At 35.0% G+C, this 17,300-nt stretch overlaps 2 protein-coding genes across 2 annotated transcripts; both read left to right on the top strand.

The window, feature by feature from the left end:
- Nucleotides 1–2,984: 2,984 nt before the first annotated feature.
- Nucleotides 2,985–8,234, top strand: LOC149008547 (uncharacterized). Its single transcript, XM_089167170.1, has 4 exons — nt 2,985–3,276; nt 3,827–4,465; nt 6,510–6,642; nt 6,815–8,234. The coding sequence occupies exons 2-4, from the start codon at nt 3,925–3,927 to the stop codon at nt 6,870–6,872; spliced, it is 732 nt and encodes a 243-aa protein (XP_089023296.1). The 5' UTR covers nt 2,985–3,276; nt 3,827–3,924; the 3' UTR covers nt 6,873–8,234.
- A 5,756-nt stretch (nt 8,235–13,990) lies between these two features.
- Nucleotides 13,991–16,716, top strand: GPAT3 (glycerol-3-phosphate acyltransferase 3). Its single transcript, XM_089167252.1, has 2 exons — nt 13,991–14,743; nt 15,805–16,716. The coding sequence occupies exons 1-2, from the start codon at nt 14,012–14,014 to the stop codon at nt 16,714–16,716; spliced, it is 1,644 nt and encodes a 547-aa protein (XP_089023378.1). The 5' UTR covers nt 13,991–14,011.
- Nucleotides 16,717–17,300: the final 584 nt, after the last annotated feature.

The following is a 17,300-nucleotide window of genomic DNA, read 5'->3' on the forward strand; positions in this document are numbered from 1 at the left end:
CTCCTTTCAATACATTGCAGATCACAAATTCCCTCTCCAAATAGGAGAAAAAGGCGAAGAAATAGGGAATGAATGAATGCGGATAGGCACTAGCTGGAGGAGTAATGAGGGAGTGGAATAATTAAGCTTGAAGTAGAACTCACACGAGAGAGATAAAAGATGGAAACTGCATCGGCATAGAGACCTTTTTCTCAAATATGATTTCAAAATAGACAAAAATTTCATAAATGAAGAGAATGAAATAAGTAATGTTTACAAACACATCAAAAACTGTTTAATCATTGTGTGATAAAATAAGAGTTACATTCTGCTTGGAGGAGCAAAGTGAAATGCTAATTGAGAGTTAAATGCTAATTACGTGATGATTCAATTAGAGAACTATGGGCACATTTTACGTGAAGATAGGGTAACAAACATTTTTATAAAACCCTCATTATTGTGACTGCTCTACATAGGAAAACTAAGTTATTCTGTTAAAATATAAATAAATTTTGTATTATGCTCATGGTTTTCAGTGTATCCAATCACTTTAAAAGATCATTTTGAGATATTGGAGGCAATTAACACACTATATGTTTAGAAAAAGAAAACCCCAAATATTCACCAAAGATCTACCTTGGATATGTAGTTTTTTCTAATTAATCAACAAAATCTAGAGTTCCAAACTCCCAATAAATGAATAGTGGGTAAAGAAATATTAAGCCTTCATGTTAAAATGACAAAATTCTTATGGATTGAGATGATTTTTCTTCAAATCAAATATTTAACCTGCTGTCACATCCATCATTCACCATATCTTCTACATGTGGGCTTGGATGTCCATCGGAACAAAGAATGTAAGTAATTATATTTTTCAAAATTAGAGCTTCTTTGTGTATATTATTTTCAAAACCTTATGTTATTTTGAAGAAGAAAAATAATAGTTTATAATTGAATCCTTAAATCATGATAATACAGGTTCAAAATTGATTCAACTTCTTCCCTTTCACTGTTCTCAAGATTGCATGCGTCAAGTCCCATGGAGACATGATCGACTTCATTTTGAAACATTGTATTCATTTATTGAAACTATTATAGTCTTTTATACATTTGAGTTTCAATTTGAAACATTATATTTATTTATGTCGTTCTTTTTTTTATACAATCTCATAAACGAAATGAATGTGGTTTCATGATTGTTTTAAAACACTATTTCATGCTTACTATTTGGTCCCTTTATGGGACCATTTTCTAGTAGCTCCCGTAGCTCTGGAGGGTTCTACGATGGAGTGAGTTAAAGAACTCATTTTTCAACATGGCACAAAGCATCAAGCATCAACGGAAAAAGAAAAAAAGAATCCCCAATTAGCATCTTTGAAGGGGTTGCTTTTTATGCTTGACCCAACATCAAACCCTCTCAGCCCTGGATGATTCATTATTGAATCAATAAAAACAAAGCACAAGAATAGTGCTTATTGTTCATCGTGAAAGAAAAGACTCACTAAAATCGAGCATACTAAGACTAAATTATGAATTTCATTGACTTATTTATGTTTAAATAACACACACATTTAAAATGTGGGTGGTGAGATTACATGGGCACTTGTAAGAAAATTAAATATAATTATTTATAGTGTCTATCTATCTCAAAATCAAGAGTTTAGCATAAATAAAAGTAGATATATTATCTAGAATACTTAATCCATTATATTATTAAGAAGCCTATATTTTTGTCAACCACAGGGGCCATTATATATTGTGAGTTTGTCCACTACTAAATGTATATGACATCAACAAACCATAGAATTCCTACATTTGTCTCCCAAATTTTATTTTTTAAGAATTATTATGGAAAATATTAATAGGAATTGAAAATTAGAAAACATTAAATGAAGGGTGAAAAATTGAACTTGGAAGAGAGTTGTTGAGCTGAGACCAATGAAATGTAGGGGAGATTTGGTATTGGGCCCATCACTTAAAGACAAGATTTGGAGTGTGGGCTTTCTCTAAGCCCAAGTTGGTGGATCGCACGTTTGCCTAAATAAACCATAGACGCGTTTCCCACTCATATCACAAAAATGAACTAATATTCAGTTCAGATTTGGTTCAGTTCTATGTTGTGGAAGTGAGATTTTGATTACCATATATAGTCTAGATTTGGTTGAATTGGAATCTTTTTGGGTTGGGATTTTTTTTCCTCTTAAGAATTAGTCGAGGTGTGCATAAACTAGTCTGAGCATCTTAGCTCCGCAAGAAAAATAACAAAAGAAATTTTGTTGCCAATAAGAGGGAGATATGGAGTAAAAGAAAGAGACTGGCTTCCTAACTGTAAAAAAAATGTCCTCGCGATTCTTTATTTAAAAAAAAAAATTATTGTAGCAAAGGGTTTTAATTGTGACTATTGGATAATAAAATGTTAGTGTCACAATCTTAATAGTATATTGTAATGAATTCTAGGAAAAGGAATCACTCATGATGTGGATCATCGGTCCCAAGAGAGCAATGCTTCAACCATCTGTACACAAATGGGTCGATTGTTAAAACCAAAGCTCCTTTTCAGCTTGGAATATGGATTTGGCTACGAGATTATATCATCTCCCCATTAGGGAAGGATAATGTGCTTCCCTCTCGGTTGTGAGCCATACACTGGGGGTAGGTTCATTTATAAATATTAAAAAAATTAGAAACAAAAATTTTGATAAACCTCATTTGGGCCCACACTCATATTGTGTGGTACTGTGGTTCAAAACCACCAGGGGAGCATATTGTTCTCTCCTAACGACGGGCCGAACTCGGATTTGATTGTTCTTCTGTCGAAGAAATCTTCCATGAATGAGTGCCCAATGACATGATTCAGCCACGTGTAAATATTATAATGCAATTGCATATATTGGACTTATAGTAACTTTTACCAAAAAAAAAAAAACTTATAGTAACTCTTTGATTAAAATATTCTATATAATTGAATCTTATTAGTCTATTGACGTTATGGAAGATTTCTTCGAGGTGAGGATCCAAAACCCCCGGAATATCCGTTTCCCTCACTTCCTCTCTCTCTTTCCAGTTGAATTCTTCGTTTTCCAAATCTTAATTTCTGGATTTTTTTTTCAATTATCACGTCTGACTTCCGGGAGGCTGGAATTTTAAATTATGAAAATTTCCTCCTTAAACATCGCATCCCAATCCCGCTCATTGTATGGTTTTTGAGATCTTGTCAAGCTCTGGTTTTCTATTAGGAGGTCACTCTTCATTTTCATGTCTGCATTTGATCTAGGGCTTGCCTGTTCTTGTTTGAAGGTACGTGCATGCCTCCCCTGCCCTCTTTTCTTCTCTCGCATTGGTTTGACATTTTAAAATAATCTATAGGTTGGACTTGTATTCACTATTTTTTCTGCTTAATATTGGGCTTTGATTCATCTTCTGTGAAATTGTTGATCCTTTTCTGTTCTAGTTGATAACCCACATATGGGTTTCTGGCTAATCTTCTCTATTTTTTCATTGTGGGTCTCTGGTTCAATTTCCTATGATTGCCTATCGGGTTGTTCTGGGATTTTAGCTCCTTCGATGCTGCATTGAACGGTTCAGCTATTTTTCAAGCATTATGCTGTTTTTATTTACGTTTTCTACCTTTGTTTTCTGTCTACATTTTCGATTTGTTGACTTTCAGTTGCTTTTATTTGTTTTAGAAAAGGATGTTCCAGCTGTATTTCATTTAATTCTTTTTTATTTTCCAAAGCAGGATTCTGTTTCGTGGTTTCAATCTACTCTTTAGTTCTTAAATTTGTATTTCAATTTCTTTGAGGTGAAGAAGAAAAGATAGACTAAACTGTAAACTTAAATTGTGTAGGTTTATCAGTATCAAGTTTTCTTGAGTACTGAATTAAATCCGCATAGAGGGCAGAGCTAAGAGGTGGGGGACAACGGTGGGCTTATGTATTTGGTCATATGGGTTTCAGAGAAATAGATCTTTCAATTGATCTTGAAAGTGGTAGGAGTGGGACTTCTAGTGAAGAAGAAGGAAGTCCAGAACCATGTACTGATGCTAACCCAACAAAGAAGTTGTTGGGGAAGGTATGGAATGGGTTTGTGAAACTTGATGGTGCTATCAAAGTTGAAAATCTTGCAAATTTAGTCAATGCCTCAAGTTCTGCTGATGCATGTCTAGAGAATCCGGAGACATTAACAGACAAAAGTTCTAGAGAACAACCATTGGGCCTTGGTGAAAATCAAATGGTGAAGGAAAAACGCAAAACTAAAAGCTCTAAAAAGTCTCCAAAGCCACCACGACCTCCCAGAGGTCCATCATTGGATGCTGCTGACATGAAACTGATCCGAGAGCTCTCTGAGCTTGCTATGTTGAAGCGGGCCAGAAATGAGCGGATGAAGGCATTTAAAAAGATGAAAGCGGCCAAGGCACCATCATCTAGTGGCAGTGTCTTTGCTATGGTCATTACCATACTCTTCTGCTTTGTAATCATTTTTCAAGGTAACGTAGTCTTTTGAAGTTTGTGGTGGCTCTTTACTTCTCCATGTACATCTTTACTTGTAATTTCTGCCTGTTTCTTCTATAATTTATCATAATCTCTTTCTGATTTGCTTTCTACTGTTTGGTTTGCTGGTAAATCATTGACTCAGGGTTGCAGAAAGTACCACTAATGAATTTAACCTTCTTGTGTATTATTATTAATTCCAATTGCTGTTCTAAATTGATGAATCTATTTACATAAATCATTGTTACAATACAGATGAAATCAAATGAGGTGGTTATTTTTTATCCCTGTAGTATAGGTGCTGGATAGCATATCTGTGTTTTAAACTTGAATATTTTGCATCTTCAATGATCTCATTTATGTGTTCTAGACCAGAAATCAGAGCGTCTGATCCAAACCCTTAGATCATAAAATATTGTTTAGTTTTGTTCTTTGAATGAATAGGATATTTTAACTAAGTTTCTAGATGCAAGTTTCCAAAGGCAAAATTTTCTATTAGATTGTATCATCTGCTTATGTAGTTAAATTTCTGTTGGTATATCTGGGCATCACCGTGCTGGTCATTCCTAAATGTTGGTATCATAAATTTCTGTTCATCTTGCACATTAACCTGTTTGGTGAATTGAGTGTGTTGCAAAGTATTCAGGTGTTCCTTCTTCTCCGCTGATCTCCCACTCTGCTGGATCATTGCATATGAGTTGTTCATATGCAAGTTTTCGTGTTGTTTATCGTACTTAAAAAGCGTTCAAGTAGTTTAAATGCTGTATATATATATATATATATATATATACACACACAACCACCCACTTTTTTTCTTTTTGTTTTGACATTGGAACTTTACCTCACATATTTCAGCTTTTAGGTTTCCTTGGTTCTCATTCATCATGATAACAATATTTCAGCTTGCAATTATGTCCCATGGAACTTTGTCGCTCTTCTTCTGTTGTAGAGAAACAAAATTACCAAGTCCCCATGTTAATCAACAGTGATGTTTGATGCAACTAAGATGTCAACCTGTTTATGTTACTTCTGTTTAGCTTTCAGTAATCTAAATGTATGAGGTTATGAGCTAACATCCTGGATATCTTATCCCATCTGTGACCCTTGTTGACTCGAAAATAATATGTTCCTACCATCTTGATGTTTTTTGGACTGTGCAGAAGTTATAGGCTTTTCTTCTGTCACATGTTACTAGGTAGGAGCTTATGTCAATGTTATATTGCTATGCTTTTCAAAGACCTAAAGAAGTTTCTACTGTGTCATCATTAATTAAAAACCTTAGATAGATCTCTTCCACAAACAAGGGTGAAAAAACTAATGAGATTGCAGTGATGTTAGAAAATCTAATTGGGGGTTGGACCCAGCATATCTTGAGAGTAGTTCTAAAACTGCGTGGAAGAGTCCATGAGACACTGGGCCATAACCTAGTAATTTGCTAATTTCCCTTCCCATGTGTGTGTCTGTCTCATCGATGAATTTTATTTGAATACTAAGTTCGTTTGTTGAAATCATATGAGGTCTTTGGGCCTGCTATGAATTGACTGTTAATTCTACTGATAGATGGGCTACAGGTATTTTCTTTATATTTTCTATAGCAGGGTCATAAGGTGATATATGGAGCATGTCATGCTTAGAATCCAACTCTACCTGATGCCTGTTGATGCATGTCAAATTGTACAATTAATCTATTTGGTGGACTTGAATTCTCTGCTGACGCTTCTTTTAAGACAGGACCCTCATACTTAACAAATGAATTGCACTTCTTGAGTCTCCCTTCGTCATTGACTTTATCTGTATCTGATCTTAAGTTTTCTCCCTTGTTATTTAAACCATGGCTCTTTAGTCTCCTATCTCATTCTTTAACTGCATCTTTAGTGCATTATATGTTCTCTGAAACTGGTTGTGTGAGAGGGAGTTGTGGTTTAAATTATACACGTTCCAGAATTTCTATGCCTTGACCACTTGACTGGCTTGCAATGTTTTGGGCTATCTATGTCCACGCGTCAAGTGGTTTTTCATGTTTTTACATGTTCGTTGCAGGAATATGTCCCAAAAGCAGCTCAAGTGTTAGTTCCCAGGGATCCCATCAGGCTGCAAACGGATTGATTTTAGCACAATATAATAAGACTTTTTCTACCAGTAGTGCCAATGGACCTAACACCTTATCACCCAAGTAAGTTTTAAAATTCCTTGTTTCCATTCCTGAACTGAATGCATTGCAACATTTCAAGAATCTTTTTGAATGGTTTAAGAGCATTGGCTATGTTTTAGTTGTCACTTAGCATTTCCACAGAAATATTCTGGTGACTCTGCTGATGTCTCCTTTGTTCTTTTCTGCATTGCAGTTTTGTGGAACAGGTTGGTGGGTCTGCTCCTGGGGAGGTGAGTAGAGCGACTGGGTGAGATGTAACGCCAATGAGAATTTGGAAGGTATTATCAGGCCTCTCCAGCAGATATACATTGGGTATCCTTGCCAGTTTTGGTTCCTAACGGCATGTTTTAATGACATTTTTTTTCTTCCATTTTTTGATAAAATGTTTTGATGACTTCGGTTGTGTATATATGTGACAATGTCTGCGTAATGAGGGTAAGTTGCTTTACCCTGAATAATAAGGATATATTTATAGCATTTGTTCTTGGGTACTGATTGATAATGGACTTAGGAATGATAGTACTGTGCTCATATAACAATGTCTAGTAATACAGTCAACCAAGTTTTGACTGTGGTTGGAACATTTGATTTATAATTTCTAGTTCAATATTCAGATTACATTCTTGCCATCTAGGTTGTTGGTTTGAGTCTTTGGATATGGATTATGTATATATTTTTGTTAGTCTATTCGAGCAGAATTGTTGGAGTCATCTGAATTCATTTCTAGTCAGAATTGGATTGGAAAACTTTATGCCAAGCTTCTCTTGATTTCTGCCTTTCTAGGCGGATTTTAGGGTTCTTCAGGCTGAACAGTGACCAGTTTTCCTGTAGTTCCCTGGTTTTGAAACTCTATACAGACCACCAAAACAGCCAGAGAAGTCGAATATCCACTCTGGTTTAGGGTTGGTCATGGCAAATGTTGATCATAAACTGATGTGAGTATGCCATGAGTAGTCTGATAAGCTGATAGCATCTATTGTTGCTGCTTCAATGGTGGAAAGGGGTTGATTTCAAAGAGTTGGGATCCTCCGCCAGTGATGATAGATGATTGTGTTCCCTTTGCATCCATCCACCAAATGTTTAGGAGAAAGGTCTATCTTTGGTCCATCTTCCAAACCAAGTCAATAGCAATCTGGACACCATTACTTTTTCATTTTGATTTCAGTAAATCTGCTGTTTGGTGGAAATCCTTATTTCCCACATATAGCGCCAAATGAAAGAAGCGTTTAGTTAGAAATTTTGGCTCTAGGGGTATGATTTGGGTCATTTTATAGGATTCAGGTGATCTGGAAAGTACCTCCTGGGCTGGCTATTGATTTGATGTAAATTGTACATGTGTGTGTCCCAGAAGATTTTGAGCACATCATCAATGTGTGTCCATCTAACTTACGGGGTCCAAGAAGTGTCAATATCAATTCGGTATATAACAATCCTGATACCTAAAATGTGGTATTTCGTATTCTATAATATTTGATTGACAGTTCAAGAAGGGAGGGGATGTTCCTGATGTGCACAAGAGCCTAGAATTTGTACTTGTCTGATGTAAAATTTGACAATACTTGTAAATAGTTTGGATCCTCATTAACGTAGGGTTCTTTGTTCTTTTCATATCTCTCCATATACATTACATGGAAACCCATCTCTAACAAGTAAAGAATCGTACTCATTACTTAAATCTAAAGGGGAAAAGAATTATTCCAAACTCAGCATGCATATCACAATTGCAGCCACATTTTTGTTCCCTAATTAGAGTTGTCAATTACCACCAGAGGTGCTGGTCTAGTGGTCCCTAGCTCACTCCAGGTGTTTGGTAGACCTTATGTCCCAGGTTTGAATTTCCTCTACTCCTATGTTTCTCACATTGGACAGTTGTATGCTCTTCGACCTAGGTATGGGTTCAATTCCGGCTTATGTGGATTATACTAGGCTTCCGGTGGGACTACGTCGCTACGTTAACTGGGCATGTGTTTGCTTTGGTAGCTCACAGAACTAATGCTTGTATAGGTTGAACTCGAAAGTCCAAACATTGTCTATGGAGGCTCAAGAGTGCCACTACTGCATGCCCTTTTAGTTTACCAAAAAAATCAGAGTTGTCAATTATCTTATCACTTTGTTTTCCTTGTGGGATTGTGGCTTGTACACTGAATGTATTGTTGAGGAATTCCTTTTAATTCATTGTCTTAATTTATTACTGGTTCTGTAGTCTGTATTGTGACATCATCTTCATCCAATCTCTAGAGTGTATGGTTGGGCACTCAAACCAAAGAAGCCAATACCATTCCAAGTGAGAGTTGATAATTTCAACTTCTTTCTCCTTGTGAAAGCCATTAATGAAGCCTTCGTGAGTTGCCATATGAGAATAAAGCTAACACGCAACACAAGGCACTGCTTAGGAATATTTTAATTCAAAGAAGGTGGACGGTTGGCTAATGTTCCATCAGAATTAATGGTTGCCCACAATGTATAATTCTTTGAAACTCGTTATTTCTCTGTATCCATGGTGACAAAGGGACCTTCAGTCCTCAGCATTTAATGTGCAGGACTGTCAAGCAAAACATCTTCAGCCACCAAATCAAAATCTCTGTTGAGATTTTTAATCTCGGCCATTGATTTTCAATGGTCGAGATTGAAATTTCGACCAAAATTTCGGATCCAACAATCGGAAATTGCTTTAGTCTTGCACATTTAATGCCACCACTTGGCCTTCGGGAGTCCATAATGGATGTCTATTTGAATGTTAATAACGAATTGGGATCTTCTATCCTCGATACATATTCCTTTATCACACATTTAAGAAGGGTTTATCTATCTGTGAACTTTCATAAAGTGGACCCATTTGAATGACAAAATTGTGTTATCATTGTCTAAGCGTGCATTCAGTGCCGATTCTTTTTCTCATAACCAATGAACGAAAGTTCGTTCATCTTGCCTGGTTCGCTACCTAGCGAAATGGTGAAATATTGTTGAGATTTCGCCCCCCTCCATTTGAAAATTTTCGCCCCCAGTTTTGGGTATTTGTGGTCAATAATTTTGGTAAATTTGATGCCTATTCTAATTTAATGCAAATATGTGATAATTTGAATTATTTCCTATAAATTCTTCCATTTAAATTCTCATACCGAGTCATATTTAACATATTACCTTCTGAGGCCTACATCATTCGGACATAATTGGAATGATTATCCATTCATTCTGAAGATTCTATTACAAAATTCATTCATAATTTAAATTATTTCATGTATATATTATTCCCTAATCACATTTGGTATGTTGACTTTTGAGGACTAAATCACTAGAATATAGTTGGTAAGATTACTCATTAATCTTAAAGATTTTTCTATAAAATGTCTTCTTATCTATAAATTATTCTATGTAGATTCTCCTCTTAATTACATTTAACACATTAACTTTTGAGTCTTTTTTTTTTCTTCCTGGTAAATAACTTTTGAGTCTTGAATCATTGGGATAGAATCGTGAGAGAAATCACTTAAAAATTGTAAGAAATAACATAAAAATTGTAAAAAATAAAAATAAAAAAATGATATTTTCCGATAGCGATATATCGGGAGAAATGCTGACATATCGTTGATTTCTAGCCAATCTTGTTTCGCCCCCTGGTTTCGGTTCGCTAGGGGGCGAAATCACCGAAATTCAGCGAAAAATTGTTCTGCTCATAACGACCAGGGCTCAAGACTTCAGGGAGGGGTATATAAAGGGGTAGGTATTAAACTTTTAACTCAAGACCTCCTTCGTTTTATTGCCTTTAAATAAGAGACTATCATTATCATACTAGATGTAGCAAAAAATAATTTCAGTTTAATAGAGAATCAACTTGTAAGAATAAGATGAATATGAAGTAAACCTATGTAACTTAATGGAGATTTTTTGTATATTTTACTTATCTCTACTATATTAATATTTTCTTATTTTCATGAAAAAATAAAAATTGAGAAATAACTTGAAGTTCTTCACTTAAATCTATAGCAATCTTGGAGCTGGATTTGCAAAAAAAGCTAATGTCAACTTGGGAAGGTTGGTTTTCAATGTCAATTGAGATATCACATCATAACCTCTCATAATCATCTGAAATTTCAGATGCACTTCCTACTATTTCTTTCATTTGCAAATCAATTAAAAAAAAATCCAGCATTAGAATCTAAGCTTCTCTTTCTTTTGCTTTTTCAAAAGAATCTGAACTTGTCCATTTTGATGTGTTGGTGAGAAATTCTCAACGATCAACTTAAATGGAGCCTAATCCCAAATTATTATTTTCTGCCCAAAAGAACTTTTTTATGTATGGCAGTGAAAATCAGACTTATCGCTCTTCATTAAGAGATGTTAATTATTGCTAAATATTATACGTATGGAAAACCATATCATTAATTATTGCTCCGAGGTGTTAATTATGCATATGGCCAACCGGTTCTTTTTAACACTAATAGGAGGATCGTTAATTATTGAGGTTTTTCGTTTAAAAATTTTGGGGGCGAAGGAAAAACATATGTTTCTTCTTAAAAAAAAATTATTTTGCTAGCTGAGCCAACCATTGATAATAACATTTTCTATTTTTATACATAATATGGATGGCTTACATCTTGAATCCTCTACTCATACAAGTACTTGAGAGTTTTTTTTTTTTTTTTTTTTTTTGGGTATTTGAGGTTCATCCGAGCCAGCTTGCGTGTACCTAAATTACATCCTCAGGAAGGGGAGCTTTGTCGTTCGCAAGGGTCAAACCCATGACCTCTCCACTGAGAAGTATAGATCTATTTACCACTCTACCAACCTTGCATTGACCTTAGATGCTTGTCACGTCATTAAGTTATATTGAACTATCAGTATCAAAATCACAAGGTGTACTAAAAAATAAAGCTTTTGTCTCATATCCGACTCTAAACCTTCTAAATCCCCCATTCTCATACCCGAAGAGGTCTCATTTCTGGAACCTCAGCCATTTGTAGATCATGAGATTTTATTTTCCACACCAACACAACCATCAATCGGCAATTTCGATGGCATTTGCATGTGGATTTAGGGCATAAGTATAGAGTGTTGGGGCTATTAAGAAACATCCTGCAGATAGACTTAGTATAGTTGAAACGAAAATGCTAAGATGAATAAGTAACAAAATCAATAAGGATAAGATAAAGAATGTCATATTCGAGCTGGTCTAGGAGTAGCCCCAATAGTTGATAAGTTCTTAGAAAGTTGTTTGATGTGGTATGATCGTATTCAACGGAGGCTTGTAGATGCCATTGTACGAAGAAGTAATTTAATCTAGAATTGAAAGAATTAAAAGATCTATGAGCAAACTTAAGATGATTGTACAAGAAGTGATGACCAAAAAAAATAATGCATAAGTAATTCCTTAGACATTATAATGGATCGACACAAACTTCATGACACACCACAAGTCTATAATTTCCTTTTTTTTTTCTCGTTTCTCAATCAATGGATTGATAATCTTGGACGTGTCCAGATCATCTCCCCTAATGGCTATTGACCATAAATTACAGACAGACCCATAGGATTTAGGTAATGAAGTTTTTTTTTTTATTATATATATATATATATATATTATTATTTTTAAATTGTGGGTTCCATATAATTTGTAGTTGTAACACCGTCGGGAGAATAGTCAATCCACACTCATCTTGGACAATTGTACTAGGTTTTGGGTAAAAAGTTTGACCAGTCAAATGTTGTAAAGTCAAATATTGACAAGTCAATTTTGAAAATCGTAATTAACGAGTCAAACCCAGCACTACGCGTCTTGGCCAAGCTTCGTTTACCTCCGAGTCTCCGACTTCCATTGACGTTAGAAATAAAGCTGAAACCAGAGAATCTCTTCTCCACTATTTTATACTTACACGCTGCTGCGTGCGACAACACCATCTTTCTCCACATGAACACTAGCTTCGATTTCTTAACCTTAATTTTTAAAAAACATGATTTATTTATATTTTATGTTCCGAATATACCCCACACGTTGAGCCCTAAGGGTCCCACATCTTACTTATTGTACTAGATTGTCGGTGATGAATTCCAATACAAGTAGAGTCAAAATCAATCAACTTCTAGATCAAAAGCAATCAAATTGAACCCAAAAATCGAATTAGAAACTCAAACCAACCGGAGTCAAAGTTAAAATCAACCAATTCCAATCTAATTCAATTCAAATCTAATGATCTACTTTCCCTCCACTTCTCAAGGTTTAAAATATTAGTATCACATCAGTCAGGTGATTTTTAGAGATATATCGTCTCATATCGAGATTATATAGTACCGGTCAATGTGTTTGAGTGCAATTTATTGTGTACCCACTAAGAAAAAAACAGAGAAATGTATCGTTATGTATCGCATTAGTGAAATACAATATAGATATATCTTGACTAATATTATATCTTATCATGAAATACTTCAAGTGTTTCTTCTCTTAAAGATGACACCACATTAGAATGCCAAATGGGTGGTTCTTAGGAAAGATCATCCAAAGTTGTTCAACTAGGACATTAAATCATAATTTCACAACCATCGTATTTATATCAATTTAAATGAGCCACCTTCCAAGCTATTGTATTTGTCTACGTTCTCCATGTGTTGCACATATATTCTTTTTCACTTACGTGACCACAAAGGAGGCTAACATGTCCAACTTAACATTATTTTGCTTCACATAATCAAGCCCAACAATATTAATACATTAATAATGGAACTACACCTCTCATAAAATCCAATTAATATAGGGACAATTTCCCAAATCTTTGGTAACTTGTTCAAATCAAATTTAAAAGAATTCAATGTTGCAGGAGAAGTTTCTAGTAGCTTATTATTGACTCGGCCACACTCCTCATATTGTTAAACCGTGTGTTTTCCATGTTACGAATAATCCAAATCACTTTTATTATGTTAACATGAAATATGATAGTGAAAATTTTTTATTCTTCAAAATTATATATTTAATTACCTTTCATGTAAATCCGATGAGAATCCAAATCACACGTTGAAAATGAATTTCTCTTATCATTAATTATTGATTGATCTGTTCATGACTAATGCATATAATAAAGGCTATAGGTTAAGAGTCTCTCTTCATCTAGCTTTTTTTTTTTGGTTATTTCTTTTGGGAAATTTAAAGAAAAATATGATTAAAAAGCTTGAAAATTTCAAATTTTCTTTATTTCTTTTTGGGTAATAACGGGCACAAGTCAAAGTATCCAAGCATAAGTACGTATAGCTGGATCTTAGCAGACATGATAGTACCATTTTCGTAATAAATTAGAAAAGTAGGTGTCTTTAAATAAATGAACTTCTATAAAGAAGGAAATTCTCTCCCATAATATTCCATGTAAGTTCATGTGTCTTTTTAGTTTTAACAGAACTGAAAACTATGGTCAGTACCAAAGAATTCTACTCCTCTTTCAAAGCTCTTCTCCTCTTCTTCTCCCTAATTCTCCTCAGAAGACTGAGAAGCCCACCACCAAGTTTCCTTCACAGAAAGGTCAGCTCTTTGAAATTCCAGAGGTTCCTTTCTCTTGCTCATAACAGATCAGATGAGTTTTCAAACCAATCCATAATCTTTGATGTGGAAGGAGCACTGCTGAGATCTTCATCTTTGTTTCCTTACTTCATGCTTATGGCTTTTGAAGCTGGAGGTCTCTTAAGGGCACTGGTTCTTCTCCTCTTGTACCCTTTTATCCGTTTCATGCTTAGTGAAGAAATGGGTCTGAACCTCATGGTTATGGTTTGTTTTCTGGGAATCAGAACAGAAAACTGTAGAGTTGGGAGAGCTGTGTTGCCAAAGTTCTTCTTAGAGGATGTTGGGCTTGAAGGTTTTGAAGTGCTTATGAGATATAAAATCAAGGTGGGAATTAGTTGTTTGCCCACAGTGATGGTTGAAGGATTCTTGAAAGACTATTTAGAGATTGATTGTGTTGTGGGGAGAGAACTGAAGGTGTTCCATGGTTACTATTTGGGTTTAATGGAAGAAAAAATCATGTTTAATGGTGAAGTTTTGAAGGTTATGGAAAACCAGAGTACAATGATCAGCTCTGATTTTGTGGTCCTTGACAGCTACAATAACAAATGTCATGAACTTCACAAGATGTTCCCTTACTGCAAGGTGAGTCATTTCATTCCATCAAAGCAAAAAATGGTCACATTCACCATTCATGCATGAGTGACAAGTAACAGATATGTGTCTGACTCCTGAAACATATATAAGTATTCCCTGTGTGTATCTTAATTTTCATTATGCTATTTCGCCAATTTTTTTCTTTTTGGTTACCACTAAGCTCTTTTTTTAATTTAAAAATAATTTTTGAAAATGAAAGAGAATTTTTTTATTAATACAATTAAATTAAAAATATGTCTCAGTTTTGGATCTTGTGAACTTGGATATTATAGTTGGTAACATATAGATTGCATGTAAAAGACAAAGGTAGAATATGGTGAAGAGAAATTGTTACCCAAGGAGATCAAAGAACAAATTTATATTAAGAGTTTTTTTTTTTTAATATAATTTTTAATTGTGTGTTTGTATTGGTAGGCGAAATCTATTTTAATTGAAAATAATAAAAAATATATATTTGTCAAATGATTGACTTAATTGATAATAACAAATACCTCACAGTGAAAATGTCAAAGTTGGACTAATTGTACATGTAATGGGCTCAAAGAAAATAATCGTCAAAAACATTCGCTTATCAAATCTATATTTCATTTCATAATTCATTCTAGACTAGATTTGTGTTTATCGATTCCAAATCCTCTGTCCGTCAAAGTAGCAGTTTGTGCTTCCCTCATACATTTATACCACATATTAAGAAGGAATTCACTAGGGACTCACTGGGGTTCCACCTCATTTTTGTTTTGTTAAAATTTAGAGGTGGATCCTCCTCCTCTCCTAATATGTGATAGATAAATATGAGAGGAGCATAAACAACTACGCCATTAAACTCATGTTTTTCATACATATATAATTTCATGTTTCCATAAATTCTGTTCTTAATTTGGGTTGCCATCTCTTTTTCATTTAGAGTTGAATTATGTTAATTAAAAACTAGGGCTGAAACTCTAAATTGGTGTAATGTCTCTGTCACAAAAGGCATTAACTTTCACTATCAAAAAATAAAAAAAAAAAAAAGCATTACTTATTGATGGAATTTACCATTCTTGTTGCAGAAGGAAAATCTCTACTTGGTAACCGACACAGAGAAAAGAAACTGGCATGAGCTACCAAAGGTTCAGTACCCCAAACCACTAATCTTCCATGATGGTAGGTTGGCTTTCAGACCTACCCCACTTGCAACACTGACCATGTTCATTTGGGTTCCCTTTGGCTTCTTCCTTGCCATCTTCAGAGCCATTGTTGCCTTATCATTGCCTTACAAGCTTATGGCCCCCATATTAGCCTTCACTGGCATTAGAATCCAATCATCTGGCTCTACCATTAGTGACTCAACTCTCACATCCACACAAGACCCAAAGGCCAAGGGCAAGGGCTATCTCTATGTGTGCAACCACAGAACACTTCTGGACCCTCTTTACATTTCAGTTGCCTTAGGAAAGCCTCTCACTGCAGTTACATATAGTTTGAGTAGAGTATCTGAGGTTCTAGCACCAATCAGAACTGTCAGATTAACAAGAAACAGACATCAAGATTCAAAGATGATGGAGAAACTGTTGATGGAAGGAGATCTTGTGGTGTGCCCAGAAGGAACCACTTGTAGGGAACCCTATCTTTTAAGGTTTAGTCCTTTATTTGCAGAGATGAGTGATGAGATTGTTCCAGTGGCCTTGGATGTTCATGTAACTATGTTCTATGGCACAACAGCAGGTGGGCTCAAATGCTTGGACCCACTTTTCTTCCTGATGAACCCATGTCCCACATACCGGGGCCAGTTTCTTGACAAGGTTTCTGGATGGTCCACGTGTCATGATGGAGCTGGATCAAGCAGGTTTGAAGTTGCTAATGATGTACAGAAGGAACTGGGTCGAGTTTTGGGTTTTGAGTGCACCAACCTTACCAGGAAGGATAAGTATCTCATGTTGGCTGGTAATGAAGGGATTGTTACTTCTTCACCAAAAACGTAAGATCACATGATACGCTTCTGTACCATAATAATCTAGCTTGAGAATTTTATTCTTTTTGGTAAGAATCCAGCTCCAGAATTCATTTCAAACACAAATTGATAGACCACTGAAGTGTTTGAGAAAAAAAAAAAACAAAAATACTGATGTGGGACCTAAGTGGTCTCTGATGCCGTCTGATTAATTAGTCAAGGAAGCAATCAAGGATCTATATCCTTTGTAAATTATTATTATTATTTTGGAACTGGAGATTTTATATATATTAGAGATGTGGTTATTACATATATTATCATAAAAATGAATCGGATCTTGAACTTCTCTTTTACTAGATATTGATCATTATCGATTTGACCTACTCTTTGGTGTATATCTGTAATTTAGTTTCTTGTAAGTCTCTTAATAAATTTTTTTTGAAACCAAAGAGAATATATAAATATATATAAAAGGAATAATACAATGATATTACAAAGCAAATTATAGTCTCATAAAAACTCTCCCACCAGCCTCCTCAGTCACAATGGCTTTGAGGCGTTCAGAAAACCCTCCCTGATCAAAAATCACCTTCTTATAAATTGCTAGTAGGATTG

Source organism: Hakea prostrata, chromosome 8, assembly GCF_041222555.1.
Source record: "Hakea prostrata isolate BN-2017 chromosome 8, UWA_Hpros_2, whole genome shotgun sequence".
Taxonomy (NCBI): Eukaryota; Viridiplantae; Streptophyta; class Magnoliopsida; order Proteales; family Proteaceae; genus Hakea; species Hakea prostrata.